The sequence below is a fragment of the Petaurus breviceps genome, unplaced genomic scaffold (genome assembly GCF_028583685.1).
Source record: "Petaurus breviceps papuanus isolate PSGF00001 unplaced genomic scaffold, PetGlider_PUasm1.0 178, whole genome shotgun sequence".
NCBI lineage: Eukaryota > Metazoa > Chordata > Mammalia > Diprotodontia > Petauridae > Petaurus > Petaurus breviceps.
The window spans coordinates 31179951-31197151 of NW_027185777.1; the positions used below are offsets into that span (position 1 = coordinate 31179951).

At 35.0% G+C, this 17201-nt stretch overlaps 1 protein-coding gene across 1 annotated transcript in view; it reads left to right on the forward strand.

Moving 5' to 3' along the window:
- Nucleotides 1–17201, forward strand: part of PITRM1 (pitrilysin metallopeptidase 1) — a 42380-nt gene that overhangs the window by 23898 nt on the left and 1281 nt on the right. Inside the window, exons 17-25 of the mRNA XM_069086532.1 lie at nt 2520–2640; nt 2765–2841; nt 3932–4097; nt 4542–4642; nt 8570–8690; nt 10775–10846; nt 12314–12426; nt 16229–16354; nt 16872–17017. Coding sequence (XP_068942633.1) covers nt 2520–2640; nt 2765–2841; nt 3932–4097; nt 4542–4642; nt 8570–8690; nt 10775–10846; nt 12314–12426; nt 16229–16354; nt 16872–17017 — 1043 coding nt within the window. The remainder of the gene's footprint in view (nt 1–2519; nt 2641–2764; nt 2842–3931; nt 4098–4541; nt 4643–8569; nt 8691–10774; nt 10847–12313; nt 12427–16228; nt 16355–16871; nt 17018–17201) is intronic.

Consider the following 17201-nt stretch of genomic DNA (forward strand, 5'->3'; position numbering starts at 1 on the left):
TTCCCCTCCATTATAACTCTTTCTTGGTTCTTTTATGTGAGATAATTTACCCCGTATTATGTCCAGGTATTTTTTTTTTATTATGGCTTTCAGGTAATTCTTAATTCTTAAATTATCTCTCTTGGATCTGTTTTCCAGGTCAGTTTTTCCAATGAGAAATTTCACATTGTTTTCTATTTTCTTTTTTATTTTGTTTTGTCACTTTTTTTGGCAGATTTTTTATTCACTTTGAACTTAATTCAAAATTAAAGGAAAAAACTTTTTTTCCTTATTCCTTATTATTTCCTTTTGAAATGATGTCAAATAATAATAATAGTGTATTAAAATGGTTTCCTGTATATAGAATGCTAGCTGTTAGTTTCTAACAAAAGATTTTTGTATTTTATCAAAAGCCTTTTTGTATCTTTTGATACAGTCATGATTTTTATGGTTTTTATTTATATGATTTATCATATTGTTTGTTCGTTATGGTCTAATATAGTCTTTCAGATACATCACAATGTTTGAGGCAAGAGGGTTACTTTGGATAGCATTTCCCTTTGTTACTCTCTCTCCTCCCCCGCACCCCATTTAATTGGACTATCTCATCTATAAAATGAGAGTTAGACTAGATGACCTCCAGAAACCTTTCTGCCTCCATATGTACAAGTGTATGATCTGCTGAGAGTTTAGCGTGACTAGTGGCTAGAGTTGACCTTGAAGTAAAGGACACTTAGATTCCCCACTTCTTACACATATAGACTCTTTGTGACATTGGCCTTGTCCTTTAACTTGTCAGTCCTTTAGGCTACTTTCTACAATTGCAAGTTGTTGAGAGGGTGCCAGTCTGCATTGATACAAAGAGTTTCCTCACTCACCTCATGGGAGTTCCCATACTGATAAAGTCACAGGTCCAGTCCCTATCCTTGTGATCCAGTGAACTTATTACTCTCTTCCCTTTTCCTTCCTTCCCCACCTCATCCCGTCAGACCCATTTATTTGGCTCACTAATTTATTAACCCATATAATATTACTGTTTTTAATCACTCTATGGAGATTGCCTTGAGAAAGAGGCTAGTTTATTACAACTGTCAGTGTTGATTTCAGTATTTATTAGCTTAATACAGCTTGTGCTCTTGTGTTTATTTTCATGTCAGAAGCTATATGGTTAACTTTTACCGCCATAAATTTCTCACATTCATGCAGCTTCAATGACCATTGCTTATCTTTGAAAGGGTTACTTATACTTAGCCAGTTTTTTGATTAAGTGTCTTAACTTTGAGTTTATCTGATTCCAGTTTCTGTCATTTTTTTCTTTGGAAGAAAAATTTTGTGCGGTTCTGTGATAGGTTTTTGATATGTGATGCCTTACTTCTTGTTTGCTTAAAAGTAATTTCATTGGTGTTTTTATTTTGAGCATTGAAAATATTGTCTGAGTGAGCTGAATTTGGCATTCATCATTGTTAGCTCACTTCTGCCAGTTTTTTATGTACCCCTCTTTCATTATTTTCCAGAAGTTTTCTCTTACTATATATCATTTGGCCAGATTTTTTTCTTCACAATTTTTGGGAAGCCTGATAATACCAATATGTTTTCTTCCTCTTATTTTCCAGATCTATCATTCCTTTGACAAATTCCAAGTTGAAATTTTTTGCGGGTTAATTTTTCCTTTGTTTTTTTACTATTCTGCCCTTGCTTACACTAATTTTTTCATTGAATCTTTATTTTATTTCTTATTGTTTTTTTAAATTGATACTTTTTTTTGGCATAATAGAGTCTTCATAATTATTCTTCTGGCTCTACTTTTGTCTAGGTCATGTACCATATTTGCAGTTTGGGTTGAGACAATTCCAGGAAGGATTGACAGATTGTTAAGCACCCTAACTTTGTGTGGGAGATGACCAAGGAAGTCAGACTTCCTGTATCTGAGGCTATACATTGAATCACTTATTGCTTCATCCTTTTCCTCCTTGGCTGCCAGAACATTGAACCATTTAAATAGGGCAAAGAAAATGATAGAGGAGGAAAGGGCTAGAAGAATTAATTATTTAGAGATGGACAGATATTTTTAAAATTTATGATTTATTTACAGTACTAGTATAATTCATATAGACATTTGTAAATACATATACACATATAATCTGTCAACTGTAAATTTCTTTTCCCAAGGGATTATTAGAGACATCTAGAGGGGTGCTTAAAAATTCGTGGACACTTCATAGATATTTTGTGATAAAGTATAAGAATAGCTTCTTCAATGCTATATAATGAATTGATTTAGGATACTTAATAGAGATTTTATATTTACGTACATATATAAATGTTGGGGTTTTTTTTTGCTTTTTGGAGGGCAGTTGGGGTTAAGTGATTTGCCCAAAGTCACATGGCTAATAAGTGTGTGAAGTCTCTGAGGCCGGATCTGAACTCAGGTCTTCCTGACTCCAGGGCTGGTGCTGTATTCACTGCGCCACCTAGCTGCCCCTATATACATATATTTTAAAATAATGATGAAGTTTAAATGAATATTTCTTTATTAACAGGATGGGTTGTGGCATTTATGACTATAGAGAACAAGCTCAGCAAATAGAACTAAAAACAGGAGGAATGTCGGTCTCCCCTCATGTGATTCCAGATGATTCAGATTTAGATATGTATGAACAGGTAAATAATATTTTTTCTTTTCCATGGTCACAACTGCAATTTAGAAGTCAATTAAAAGGGTTGTAAAATATTATTTAGCTTTTTGTAGATTGGCTAACAGTGGATTTTATTTTTCTCTTTTCAGGGTGTGCTTTTTTCATCTTTGTGCCTAGATCGAAATCTATCAGACATGATGCATTTATGGAGTGAAATATTTAACAAGTAACATGGCTTGATTACTTTCACATAATGTTGCCTTTTAGATACTCTAAAAGTCTAAATCCTAGGAATAAAGAGGACTTTAGTCATAGTGCTTAATCATTGATAGTTCACTTTAAAAAAATTTTTGGACTTTGGACCAGATTATGACAAATTTTTACGTAGTTTATAAATTAATACAGTATAGGTTTTCAATAAGTTTAAAATATCTTCATTTGCTCCTTACTGGCTATTAAATAGAGCAGAAATTCTAGCTTGGCTTTTAACATTCTATACAGTCTGCCTCCAAGTAGCATTTCTATCTGTTGTTCTTACTCTTCCTCTTTGTACATAGTATACCAACCAACTTGCTAGTCTCAGACTTGCTCTGCACTTTCTCACTGTGTGTTTGCCCATACTACTTCCTATGTGTAAGTAGGATTCTCTTCATCTCTTCTCTCAAGGTCTACTTCTTCCACAGAATCTTCCCTCATTCCCCTTTCTCTCAAACAACTTTATTTGACTTCACTTAATTCATTTAATCATAATTTAATTTGATAAAATGTGATTGGGGATCTTTTGTTCATTATTGGTGTAAAGTCTGATATCACTTACTGGATTGTAAGTATCTTAAAGATGAGAATTGTGTGGCTTCTCAGTGTTGCATACCCAAGCTGAACATAGATCCAATTCAATAAACATTTATTAAGTGCCTGGGATACAGGTAGTAAAAAAGAAAAACAGTCTCTGCCCTCTATAAGGTTACCATGAATCAAAATGGGGATATGACATACAAAAGGAGGTAGGAAATGGGGGAGGAACAAGGACACCAGGGACAGTTTTGTTCCCTAGAGTTGAAACCAGGCAGAGCAGCAGATGCGAAGTGGAGTGATCCTGAGTTTGGTGCTCTGTCCTCCAGCCCTCTGGACAAAGGAGAAAGGAGGCTGAGGGAAGTGGTGTCAGTCAAGCATGGAATTAGGAGCTGAGTTTTGAGGTGTTGAGCTTATCCTGGGAGGGGCATAGATAATCATTGTTGAATTGTTTTTCAGTTCCGTTATTACCTAGGGGATTGTCTTTTGTATTGACAACATACTGTTCTTTTATTTTTTTATAGCCCACACTTTGAAGATGAGGAACACTTTAAAGTATTAGTTAAAATGAGTGCTCAGGAGCTTTCCAATGGAATTCCTAATTCTGGCCATTTATATGCATCTGTTAGAGCTAGTAGAACACTTACTCCTGCTGGAGACTTATTAGAAACCTTTAATGGCATGGATCAGGTAAAGGAATAATTGATTATTCTGAATTTATTAACCTCAGTCAAGTATTTATATTGGGGCATTCAACCTCCACTTCCCACAGTAATTGACTTTCGTCAGTTGGTGTAACCTCTTTCATGAAAGACTAATCTGACCTCCATGTTGTTAATGCCCCCTTCTTTCATCTTTTATCACATTGTTTATCACACTTATTCATGCACATAATGCATTCCCTTAGTCAAATAAAAGCTTTCTGAGGGCTAGGACTACTTGGCTTTTGTCTTTGTATCCCTAGGACCTGGCACTGTGTGATTTTAAATTTTCCCTGTACTGGACTAAGCAAACTCACAAAAACTATTGGCATCTTAAATTTTTTTATGTTGACTACCAGAAATTCTGTTTTTTAAATAGCTAGTTTTAACTTTTCCCTGTAACATCTATATGTATGTTATTGCTTTGGGTCAGGTGAGACTAATGAAGCGAGTTGCAGAAATGCCAGACATTAAGCCAGTTCTAAGAAAACTTCCACGTATCAAGAAACATTTATTAAATTGTGATAACATGAGGTAAGAATTAATGGTTTCATTCTTTTCACAATAAACATGTTTTAGACTCATAAGCATATAGTCCTTGGCAACGAACTCTCTATTTGAGAATTTTTATCATTTCACCTAGAGAAGTCTGCATTTATTTATGAAATGGTGTGTTTCCCATAAAATTATTTCCATTTAGGGCTTGAACTTGCAGCATTAATTTGTGAACACCCTTAAACCACTGTAACTGGCATATGCCATGATAACAATAAAGAAGATATTTATTTTTCAAAAAAAAAATTAATGGTTTCTCAGAAAGCTGAATAAATAACCTTGTGGTTTACTAATTTTTGCTAGGTATATTTTTGTGTGTGACTTACTAATTTTTGATAAATTTGTTTTTTGTGTATAATCTCAAAAATTTTCTTGATTTCTTTCTTTTTGATGAGTACTAAAAAAAAAAAAAATCCTCCACAATATGGTAATTAACTTGAGTAAATGTAAATAGCAGTGTAGCTCATAATCAGAAGGACTTGGGGAGATAAGTTCCATTTTTGATATGTACTGACTCGACATATTACCCTGAGGAAGACCTTTATTAACTTTTTAGTGCCCCAGGAAATGGCCCAAGAACACAAGTTGTAGGATTGTGGCAAATGTGCATTGATAGAGGGAACTCCTTATTGGGAGTGTCCTACACCAATGAAATTTTAGGTCCAAAACAAAAAACACCAACACTTTACTAGATTGATAAAATATACATTTAAAAAAGAAAAGTAAAATAGACTGTTAACTGGCATATATTAGTTAAATACTTGACTATTTTGGCATTTATATTGTTTTATTGATTATGGATATTCTCATTATTTCTGGGTCCAGTTCATTGCCCATCTTCAACCTCTGTCTAAGATATGTATTCTGATGAAATAGCTTTGTTGGTGTTCCATCTAGTACTGTGGAACATATCACACTATGGACAATAAACATTGTTAACTCTTGGTTTTTTCCATGTGAATTATTATGCTGAATGATATCAAGTGATTCTGGCTTATGTTTAGTAGACTCTTCCATGTTCCAGGGCTTGATGCAAATACCACATTGTCATCTGTTAAAAAGGACATTGGGAAGATCTCATCAATCATAGAGCATCTCCCATTTGGACACTACTGAACATCATTCACAGCCAGTGCTTGATACTTTTGGCTAGCGAATATTTGTTTTATACTTCACTTAATATTGACAGTTGAAAAGTCCTTTTTCAAAACTGTTTCAGGAAATCTTATGTCAAATCAATAAGCATTTATTAAGTGCTTATTATGAACCGAGCTTTCTGCTAAGTTCTAGAAATGGTAATATAAAGAGAAAGAAAATTCAGTCAGGATACTAATATTTAAATAAGAGAATACAACACATGAAAGGAAGCTGAAAAGATGGTAAGGAGGGAGAAGGGGGCATGATGGAAAAGTCCAGAGATCTTAGCTGGAGCACGGAGGCAAAGACAGATATGACTGGCCTCGGTACTACTATCTCTTGAAATGGCAGATCTAAGAGGAATCAGTCAGTCAGAAAAAAAGGGCCGAAAGGGAAGATTGTACTTCTCTTTTGTGAGGAGGTCAAGGGCTAACAGCTTCCGGGGTAAGGTGGTTGTGGTGGCAGGATAGAGAAAGTTCATAGGGGAATTAAGGCTGGTTTGTATGACTTTAATGGATACCTAGGAGATACCTAGTTGCAAAACATTTATAGTGGCAATTTGCTTAGCCAAATTAAGTGATTTTTTTTAAAATTTTCAACACAGTATAGTGAACTCTGTGAGGTCTTTTATTCTCAGCCTCTTTCATTCTCTTGTGTGACTTAACTTTGAAGTTGCAGCCTGTTCTAGAATATCCTTTGAGAAAGCCTCATATCATTTGTAAGAAACCTGCCTATTCCCTTTTCATACTTTGCATCAAGGTAAACTATTCTTATAAAGATTTTTTTATTGCTCCCCCCCATAACAGTGAGGTTTGTGATTGCTCTTCCCTCTAATCATTTACTGTCTTCTCTTGTTCAGATATCTATTTATCCCTTAACATCTTCAAAACTGTCACCCCCATCATTTTCCTCCTTTGTGTATACTTGGTCTAATCTAGACACACTCTTCATCTTTAGGTCCTATAATGCCATTTCTACTTCCTCATTCAGCATTGGAGAACTCATGCAGCATGTTTAGAGTCCAGATTGGGTAATTTCACTGTTACAGCAATGGAGTAAATAATTTGTGATAGACATCTCAATAGATAACTATTTTTTATCTATTATAGTTTCATTCTTAGATACTTTCAGGATACTCTAGTTTAATTGAATTTTTTTGTCAAGCTTTTTATAAACTCTTTTTCCCCTCCACTATTTCTAGTTATTTTGTGAAGACTACTTTATAAACTTTCATCTTCTGGAATATTGTATAAATGAGATTACATTCTAAACTGATGTTACCTTTGTCTAACATATATATCTGTGCTTGGCAAGTAGACCAAGTATTTACTTACTGAGGCATTTTTTCCATTTCTTTTGGCCGCATAGTTGCAGTTACTACCACTGATAATAAGCCTGCCTCAGAAATGGTGATAATCTATATTGAGCTCTCTTCCTTCAGCCATTTCCTACTTTGGAACCTCAGTAGTTTGTTTAAATCGATAATATTGTTGCTGCTTTAAGTACATTATTTGTCTTCTCTTTTTTGTTCTAATTTTGCATTGATTCTGATCTTCTAACAAGTCTGTGGTTTGTTGATTCAGAAAAGACATACTTCAATAGCCTTTTGTTACCTGTAAAGATTTAGTCAGTTTTATTTTTATGTAATGTGGTGTTAACGTGTCTATCACCTCCCAGTTCTTTATGAAGAATTTTATGAAGTATTCATAACATATAGGTTATGAATTAGCCTTTTATTTTAGCCTTTGTTTTAGTGAGTCATATTTTCCAACAAGTATTTTACCATCTTCCCCTTCATCCATTTCTGTTCTTAATTCATCAAGCATTAATTTACATGTTGCTTTAATTTAGATAGTCTTCCTGTGTTATTTGTAGAATCCCCTACATTCTTGTCCTTTGCAGTCGATGTTGCATAAATTTTACTTATCTTATAAGTAATACTTATTATTAGGGCCCAATACTTATCTTAATCACAGAGATAGAGCATGGAGAAGTGTCTACTGGAATGTTTCTTCTTGTCTTTAATTTTATAATAAAGCTAAATTCATGATATCCTTTATTTACTTCTCCAAGGGGAAACTTTGAATCATCATTGCATTTAGTAGTTCCTTTAGATTTTCTGAATAGCAGGAGTTCTTAACCTTTTTTGTATCTTGGGCTCATTTTGGCAGCCACATGAAGCCTGTGGACCCCTTCTCATAGTGATAATTTTAAATGAATAAAAGAAAATACAGAAGATTACCAAGCAAACCATTTATATTGAGATACAGTTATCAAAAATGTTAAAAAGACAAATTCATAAACTCTGGGATAAGAAGCCATGCTCTATAGTGAGCAGGTCAAGACTGATAAGATTCATTTATCCCAGTGCTTATAACTGGACAAATGCCTCTTAGTATTAGCAGTTAATATTTATACACAGTTCAAAAGATAATATTCTTAGTACCTTTAGCCCACTTTTTCATCACTTTGCCACTGATCTAGAACAGAAGGAGGCTGCCAAGGATGGAAGTTCATTTTATATTTTATTTTGTGCTGTGGTCAAAGCATTTGTCACCCACCTAGTGATGGCCTACTGGTGATGAACTTCTTTCTACATAGCAAAGCTGAAGAACTATTTGTACATTCTGGCATTGGCTCAACCCAGGGTTATCACCACACCACAATGAGGCATTGGAGTTGTGCCTAATTGATAATCTACATATATGCATGCATATTTTATATGCTTATACTTATATACATATATGCATATTTTGCATTTTAAAACAGATGTTCAGTGAATGCTGTCCCTCAACAAATATCTCAGGCAGGGAAAGAAGTTGAAAATTTCATTAAAAACCTTGGTCGAAGTAAAAAGGAAAGAAAATCTGTCCGGCCCCATGTAATTGAGGTAAGATTTAATTTGCAAGCAGATTTTGTGATTTACTCTTCATGTATAATATACTCATTGGTTTGAGTTACCGTGACATATAAGAGAAAACCAGAATCATTGGTGTGATGATCCTTAATTGTAGCCTAAGAATTTCTACAAACTAGAAACCCTTGCAGAATCCTATTTCAGTAAAAGACTGTTGTTGATTTAATATAGGTCATTATTACAGTCATGTTCTAATGGTAGTTGTATGATCTTTGTCTCTACATCCTTTCTTTAAGATCAGTGTGTTTTGCTTGTATATAGATGATGTCTTTTTTTTTTTAAACATTATTTCTTTTAGCTTTTGTATTCTCAAATATTGTCCTCCCTTTTACTCCTTTGGAGATACTCAGATTGAAGTGTTTTGGGTTTCCTACTAATTATTTTTGCTGTACAAATGACAAATTCTTTGCTTTGTTCCCTTTTAACCTCATTCAAGATTCTGATTTCTCTTTTTAACCATTTGAGAACATCCTGCTGGGGTTTCCTGGGAATCCATGGGGTTCTAGTTTTTTTGGTGTTGGTCTGTTTTCTTTCTTTTGCAGTATTTATATAGAAATTTGCAATCTATTTGATTTCTTGGTAGCCATCTCTCTTTCTGATAGAAGCATCTTTCTTTTAGATTCATTTGTTTGTACTCTAGGTTTGTAACTGAAAAAAATTTTTCCCCTCAGATCATTAGTGTTTCTAGTCTTTTTTTGTTATATTTCCCTGTCACTCACCTTCTGACTTCTTCCCCTTGGATGCTGACTTTCCTCCCAGGAATTAGATTTATAAGCTGATTTAGCTTCGTCCCATATTGGAAAATTTGCTCTTCACTTGCCTTAGTCATAGCTCCAAGTGTCTCTAGGGCTGTCTGTCCCCTTGTCTTTAGGCTTGACACAATTCAGCATTCTTTTGTCCTGCTCAAATTCCCTGTGTTCTTTACTTCTCTGAGTCCATTTTCCAGTATATGCCTCCTTGCTGTCAGTGGCAAGGCAGAGTTGAGATTGATGCTTGTTGCCCCAGAATGGTGGTCTAAAGACAGGAGCCTGACAAACACTGCAAGGAAATTGTTTGGTGGGTCCCAGATTGGCCAGGGGAGAGAGGGGAGAGAGTGGAGTGAGCAGATACCACTGAAAATTTTTAGCAGGGATGTGATATGATCAGAGTTTCTCTTACCCTCCCTTCCATTAAACTTTTTTAAATACTTGGGAAAATTAATTTTTTTAATATTCATCTTTTAACTATTTTGGTTCTAGGGAGATTCTTAATGGAGGTCATCATTTGGGTGTATTCTTTTTGAGTGTTTCTTACTATTTATTATTACGTTTCCATTTTTTTTATTCCACTTTTTGTGAAATGATTTACTTTAATGAATTGATTTACCCTTGGAAAAATAAAAACAAATAGAGCTTTTTATATTTAGGAATGTTTGCACACATACCCAAAACTTAAAAATCAAACTTCAAAATAGTTTAGAGAGGCCTTTAGATTTAATGTTTACCTGCAATTCTGTGAACTCAGACTTAATTTGGGACGGGAATCTATATTCTTTGGGAAAATAATAAATGGACTAGATGGTAAAATGTAAATAAAAAGTGAGGTGCTGGGGCGGCCAGGTAGCACAGCGAGTAAGAGCACCGGCTCCAGTGTTGAGAAGACCTGGAGATCGAATCCCAGGCTCAGACACTTAGCACCCACCCAGAAACACCTGGCCATGTAACCTTGAGCAAGTTACTTAACCCCAATTGCTTAGGGGCAGCCAGGTGGCTCAGCGAGTAAGAGCACCGGCTCCAGTGTCGGGATGACCTGGATCAAATTTGGGCTCAGATACTCAGCACCACACCCAGAAATAATAACTGGCCGTGTAACCTTGAGCAAGTTACTTAACACCAATTGCTTTAAAAAAAAAAAAAAGTGAGGTGCTGATGAAATTAAGGGCAAGAAACTGATTTTCTTTCTCTTTGTAGAGGTGCTAAGTAAACCAATTATGCTGCTTCATCATTTATTACATATGTGCATTCCTTGTGTTATTTTTCATTTAATCATGTTTTAACTTGAAGACTTTTTTTTTCCAGAAACCTGTTGATTCCAGACCAATTGATGATAATTTAATAAATGGTCCCCAAATGATAAGAAAGCTAATTACTGTAAGTTAATAATTTAGTACAACTATTATGCAAGTGTGTTAGTTTATAGAACTTTGTGACCTGAATTTTTAAAACTGCTTTCCTTCATTTCTTCAGACAGTTTAGAGTAGGTTTGTCTAGAACAATTATGTCAAACTTAAATAGAAGGGAGGAGAAAGGAAGGGAAGAGAATAAACATTTATATGGTGCCTAGCATGTGTCTGGCACCATGTTAAGTGCTTTAAGGTATTATCTCATTTTTAGGATCTCCTTGGATCCTCACAACAACCCCAGGAGGTAGGTGCTCTTATTATTGCCATTTTAGAGTTAAGGAAACTGAAACAAACAGAGGTGAAGTGACTTTACCGGGTCATACAGCTGCTAGGTGTCTGAAGCTAGATTTGAACTCAGATCTTAACTCCAAATCCAACACCAATAGGGGATAGTATATACTTAAGGATTCCTATAAACGACGTATTGGCTTAGGAAACTAACTACACATTATAAATATAATTTAACATAATTCCTAATTATATTTTAACCTGGTCCAATCACTTTAGAGTGTTTCCAGAAGTGTTGTTGGCTGCCTGTTTGACACTTCTTGTTTAAAACATGGCCACATAGCATCCCATAATTTTCTAAGGACTTTATTGTCCCAAGTTAGTCTAAAAAGCTTTTGCTGCTCAGTTGAAAGACTCTACCATGTAATATTAGGACTTTCAGTTTGCTCTTATTTTTATATAACATTTATGTAGTTTTTTGTGTATATATTTACATGGACTTTGGTTGAAATTGTATTAATATTTTCTCCTGTGATTTTTTTTTCTTTAGCCCAGGATTTTTGAACCCCATATATGCAACCCTTGGCTCCTAAGAATGATACTTTTTTCTATCTTTTTTTGCCTTTTATATTTTTCTCCCATTTAAATGTATAAAATTCATTTTTGGTTCATTATGCACAGTCTAGAAATTTTGTATTCTCTATTAAAAGGAATGAATTAAAATCAATCACAGCTGTTTGCATGAATGATGTTGTTAGAGGGCATAGAATGTTTATAATGTTTTAGAAGCATTATAAATTGAGTCTTTCATGATGGTGTTAAGTGGAAGAGTTACCTGACATTAATGGGCTTTATATGAAGTGAGAAATAACTGATTCCACTGGAAAATCATGAATTGTGATGTTTTCTTAAAAATCCATTTACTTCCTCTTTACCATTTTTCATTCCACCAGATACAATCCGTCTTTATAACCCGACTAATGTATAATGTGAAAGTATTTACAGATCCTATACTTGACTATATGCCGCCATGGGGGGGAGGGGAGGAAGGGGGACAAAATGTGAAACTCAAGGAATTGTGGAATTGAATCCTGTAAACTAAAAGGAAACAAATAAATTAAAAAATAAAAATCCATTTACTTAATGTCATAGTAATTTATTTTAATAAACTTCACAGACTGAAGAAGATACTTTTTTTTCTCTTTAGGACCCTACTTTCAAACCATGTCAGATGAAGACTCATTTTATACTTCCTTTTCCTGTGAATTATGTAGGGGAAGGTGTTAGGACTGTTCCTTACACGCATCCAGATTATGCCAGGTATGTGATATAGAGAACTGCTTAGATAAATAAGACTTGTTTGCTAATGCTCGAGGAACTGATGTAGCTAGAAAGATGTCCTTTTGTTAACAGAAATTCATTATTATAGAATTCTGAAACTAGGAACTAAAGTGTTCATGAACTATAATTCATTCCATGCCCCATGTTAAAGAACTTAGCTTTCCTGGGCCACTGCCTTGCACCTGATCACTTCCTAATATGCCTCCCTTCAGAAGGTGTTTATAGAAAATTTCTGGCAGATAGAGAACATTCACATTCTGATGAATAAATATTGACTGTTAATAACAAAGTTTCTTCTCACAGTCTTCTAACTTGATGACACTGCTATTCTCTGTAATCCAACTTCAAGCTCTTAGTGTATTTTTCAACTCATCCTTCGTCCTCTCTGTGCAGAGTAAATTGCTAAATCTTTTTTCTGCTTCCATAACATCTTTTCATATCCAAGCCCTTCTCTTGGCACTGCTTTTGTCCTAGTGGTAAGAGTTCAGATCCTGGCTTATAAACTTACTATTTTATGATCCTGGGCAAATCACTTAACTTCTTAGTCTCAATTTTCTCTATAAAATGAGGACACCTCTGAGTTATTGTGAGAATCCAAGGAGAGACCCTAAACAAAGCTTGCAAATCTTAAAGTATGATATCGATGCTAACATAGCTAACACCCTAGTTCAAGCTTTCAATCTCACCTGGATTGTTGCTATTACCTTCTAATTGGTCTCTTAGCTCTCATCTGTTTTCTTCCACAGTCCAGTCTCCACAGAGCTGACACTGCTGCTATTAACTGGGTCCCTCCCCTGCTTAAGGAACTCTCGGCTTTTGTTTGGCCCATCACTATGTAGTCCCCTTTTCTAGGCCTATTGCTCTTATTGCTCTCTGTTGTGGACTGTATATTCCAAGCGTGGACTAGCTTCCTTTAAAAACCACCTCACTGTCACATCCTATAGGAAGCATATCTTGACCTCTCCCACTCCCTTCCCCCTCTTTCTGGTACCCTCCTTTTGCAATGACTATCTGTATATTTTACATTTAATTTTCTTTGAGCACAGGGGCTATGTGTGTTTTCATGCAGCACTTATAGCATGGTACCAGGACATACTAGCTGTTTAATAAAACAGATAATAATAAATAATAAACTTTGTACTTTTTATTTAATTTGTTCCAATGTTCTAGCCTGTCAGGATCTTTTTGAATCCTGTCATCCAGTGTGTTAATTATTCCTAGGCTTTGTGATTATCTAAAATTTGATAACGTTGCTATCTGTGCCTTTACCCAAATCATTGATAAGAACGTTAGGTGGCTTAGGTCCCACTACCAATTCCTGAGATTGTTCAGTAGAGTTCCTCCCAAGCTCCCATAGTCATTAATGCATATGCTTTGCCTTCATCTTTTATACTAGTTCTGAATTCACCTGTTAGCCCTTAACTGCCATTTTTATACAAGGATATTATGAGACACTTTATCAAGTATTTTGCAAAAATCTAAATATTTAAGCATACCCCAATCAAACAGACAAATGGCCTTATCAGAAAAGGAATTGAGATTAATTTGGTTTAATTTTTTTTGAAGCCGCTCTAGTGCTTATGATCATTACTTTTCTAGATACTCCATAACCATACTTATGGTAATATGACCCAGAATTCTGCCAGGAAATTGATTCATTGGCCTATAGGTTAGACACTTTGGTTCTTTGAAAACCAGAACATTTAATTTTTATCCAGTTCTTCAGTATTTCTCACATTCACAGTCTTTTAAAGAGACCACTGACAAAAGCTCCTTAAATCTTTGTTTCTTTCAGTACCCTAAGATGTACTTTATTTAGGCATTTGACTAGATGATAATATAATTAGTTCAAAAAGTAGTCATATAATAAAGATAATTGTAGAATTTTGTGATTGGGTTCAAAAAAGTCTTATCAGATACAAGATGGGGAAGATTAGACCAGACAAATTTTTTTTTATTTCTTGTTTTACTTTATTGCGTGCTCTATATTAGTTAATAATGTAATTTGGCAGTCAAGAAAGGTAATGTTATTTCATGCTCCATCCTGCTATACTTTTTTCCTTAAAGCACTGTTTAGTTCTTAGTGTCATATTTCAGAAAAGATGATAAGCTAGAGTGTATACAGAGGAAGAAAACCAGTCCGTATGAGGAGCAGGTAAAGGAATGGGAATATTTAGCCCAGAGAAGCAGAAACAGTGGGGATATAGTGTATTTCAAGTCAGCATGGCTGCCTCCAATTTTGTCTTGTTCTTTCCTTTCTATCCTCTATGTAGTTCCCAAAAGTCTTCTCAAGGTAGAGATGTGTCCATATCGTGCTCATACTCCAAAGCTTTCATTGGCTTCGTAGTGTCCTCACAATAAAATAAAACTCCTCTTGGTGTAATGGACTGTTTTGCTGTCTGCAAAAGGCATCTATGGATGTATAAGATAAAATACACAGGACTACAAAGGAATAGAGGGGTTAGTGAGATTAAAGGTGTGGTTTTTTTTTTCCCATTCGCAAGGGTTCGAACAAAAGCAGTGCTACAAATGTTGTTTCCTTTACATTTTTAATGTTACTCTCAACAAAGTACAGACAACCAACTGGTAAAACATTTAGTCGTTTGATACTAAGAGAATCAGTACTGTACTTCAAAGGCATACTGACATGCACAATTATAATGAGTCAGAGAGCCAATCATAATGACTCTAGAGCAGATTGCAGGCCATGCAATTGGGAAATGATTTAAAATTGCTACCTTACTAAATAAAAGGTTAATCATTTGGAAGAAAAAAAATGTTTTTTTCTTCCCATCCAAATTCATGGATCCCCTGAAATCTATTTATGAACCCTTTCATCTTCCCATTCCTTCACCCCTCCATTAAAAGCACTTGTTCTAAGACTAATTAGCAGAGAAGGTGCTACCCTGCAGTTTCCTATACCAGTTAAATTACAGATCTAGTTCATATACCTAATCTCTTTGTGCACTCATCAGTCCATCCAAAGTGGCTTGCTAGCTGTTTCCCAGATTTTACATCTGTCTTTGACATCTGTTCATTTCCTTAAGCAATGTCCCATCTATCATGTACTTCCTCACCTCTGTCTTTCACAAGAATCCTAGTCTTCCTTCAAGGTTCAGCTTAGGTGTCATCTCCTCCCAGGTATTTAGTTCCTTTCATGTTATTTATATTTACTCCTCCATTTGTATCTTGGATCTTCCCAATATGATGCAAGTTTCTTGAGGTCAAGAACTGTTTGTCTTATGTCTTCATATCCTTAGCACCTGACATTATGTTATGCCTTTTACATAGTAAGTTATTTTTGTTAAACTGAATACTGAACTGAACCCTCTCAGCACATAATAAAACACAGTCCTTTTCTGGTGAACTGAACAAAACTAGTTTCACATAATGATTGGATCACCATGTTTACAGTCACGCATAGGATCTCTGCAATTTTTTAGTATCATATATCTATATCTATATGTATATATATCGTTAATAGCAAGAATTAAAATTAATTAATCTTGAAATGGTAAAAGACAGCATGGCAGTGAATAGAGAATTGGCTTTGGAATCAGGGAGACCTGGCTTTATATCTAGTCTCTCATGTGTGATGTTGTCAAGACTTTGCCTCTTGGTTCCCTGGGGCAATTATCTAAAACTGTTAGTTTTAGCAAAGGTGTAGCCTCATCTGTAAGTCTTTTATACCAATGAAATCACACAGGTCTAATCCCTAACCCCCTATGTTGAAAATTTTAAAATACATTCTATATATTTTACCTTTTTTTTTTTTTAACAGACTTAGGATCCTTGCACGTTTGATGACTGCCAAGTTCTTACATACAGAAATTAGAGAGAAAGGTGGTGCATATGGTGGAGGTGCTAAACTCAGCAGTAATGGAATATTCACCTTTTACTCCTATAGGTAAATTGCTCTGACATATGTACATTACATAATGGTCATTTATAGAGATGTGGCAGTGGATGGAGTATTGGTCTTGTAGTTTTATCTGTTTCAGATCCCTCTCACATTGATAAAATGAAGAGATTTTTTGAATTTCATTAAAAACTACTTTTTAAAAAATAGACTGCTTATCTAATACCATGTCACATAGTGTAGGACTTTGGAAGCGTAGTTTACTTCTCAATGACAATCCTTCCCCTAAAGGTCTGCTCTGATGTCTTATTGCCTCCCTGGGTTCCCAGAGGAACAAGTGGAGCACAAGCTCTTCCCAGTGGCAGAAGGTCAGACATCACTAAAAGTTTGGTCAGGTGTGATCCTTTCGGCCACAGCACCTCTTGTGAAAATGGACTTCTAAGGTTGCAGTCTGATAGTGTGAGTGCAGACAGACATGGCTCTTGAAGAAGGAGTAACCAAATTATAGCCATTCATTATCTAAATTTTATGTGTAAAACATTTTTTTTTCAATCAAATTATTTAGGGATCCAAATTCAATACAGACTCTCCAGTCTTTTGAAAAAGCAGTCAATTGGGCCAAATCTGGAAAATTCACAGAGACGGATATTGAAGAAGCAAAACTTTCCGTTTTTTCAGTTGTAGACGCTCCAGTTGCACCTTCAGACAAAGGTAAGAGGAAAGTGGTGTGTGTGTTTGATGAAACATTTCTAACAAGAGTCACAGACTTTGCCGACTATCAGGTAAAATACTAGAAAACAGTTGTTCGTTTAATATAGTTTTTCCAGGTAGCAAAACATGTTTTTCATTTGGGACATTATAAAAAGTTTGCATTCCCTTCTTTCATCCTACAAAG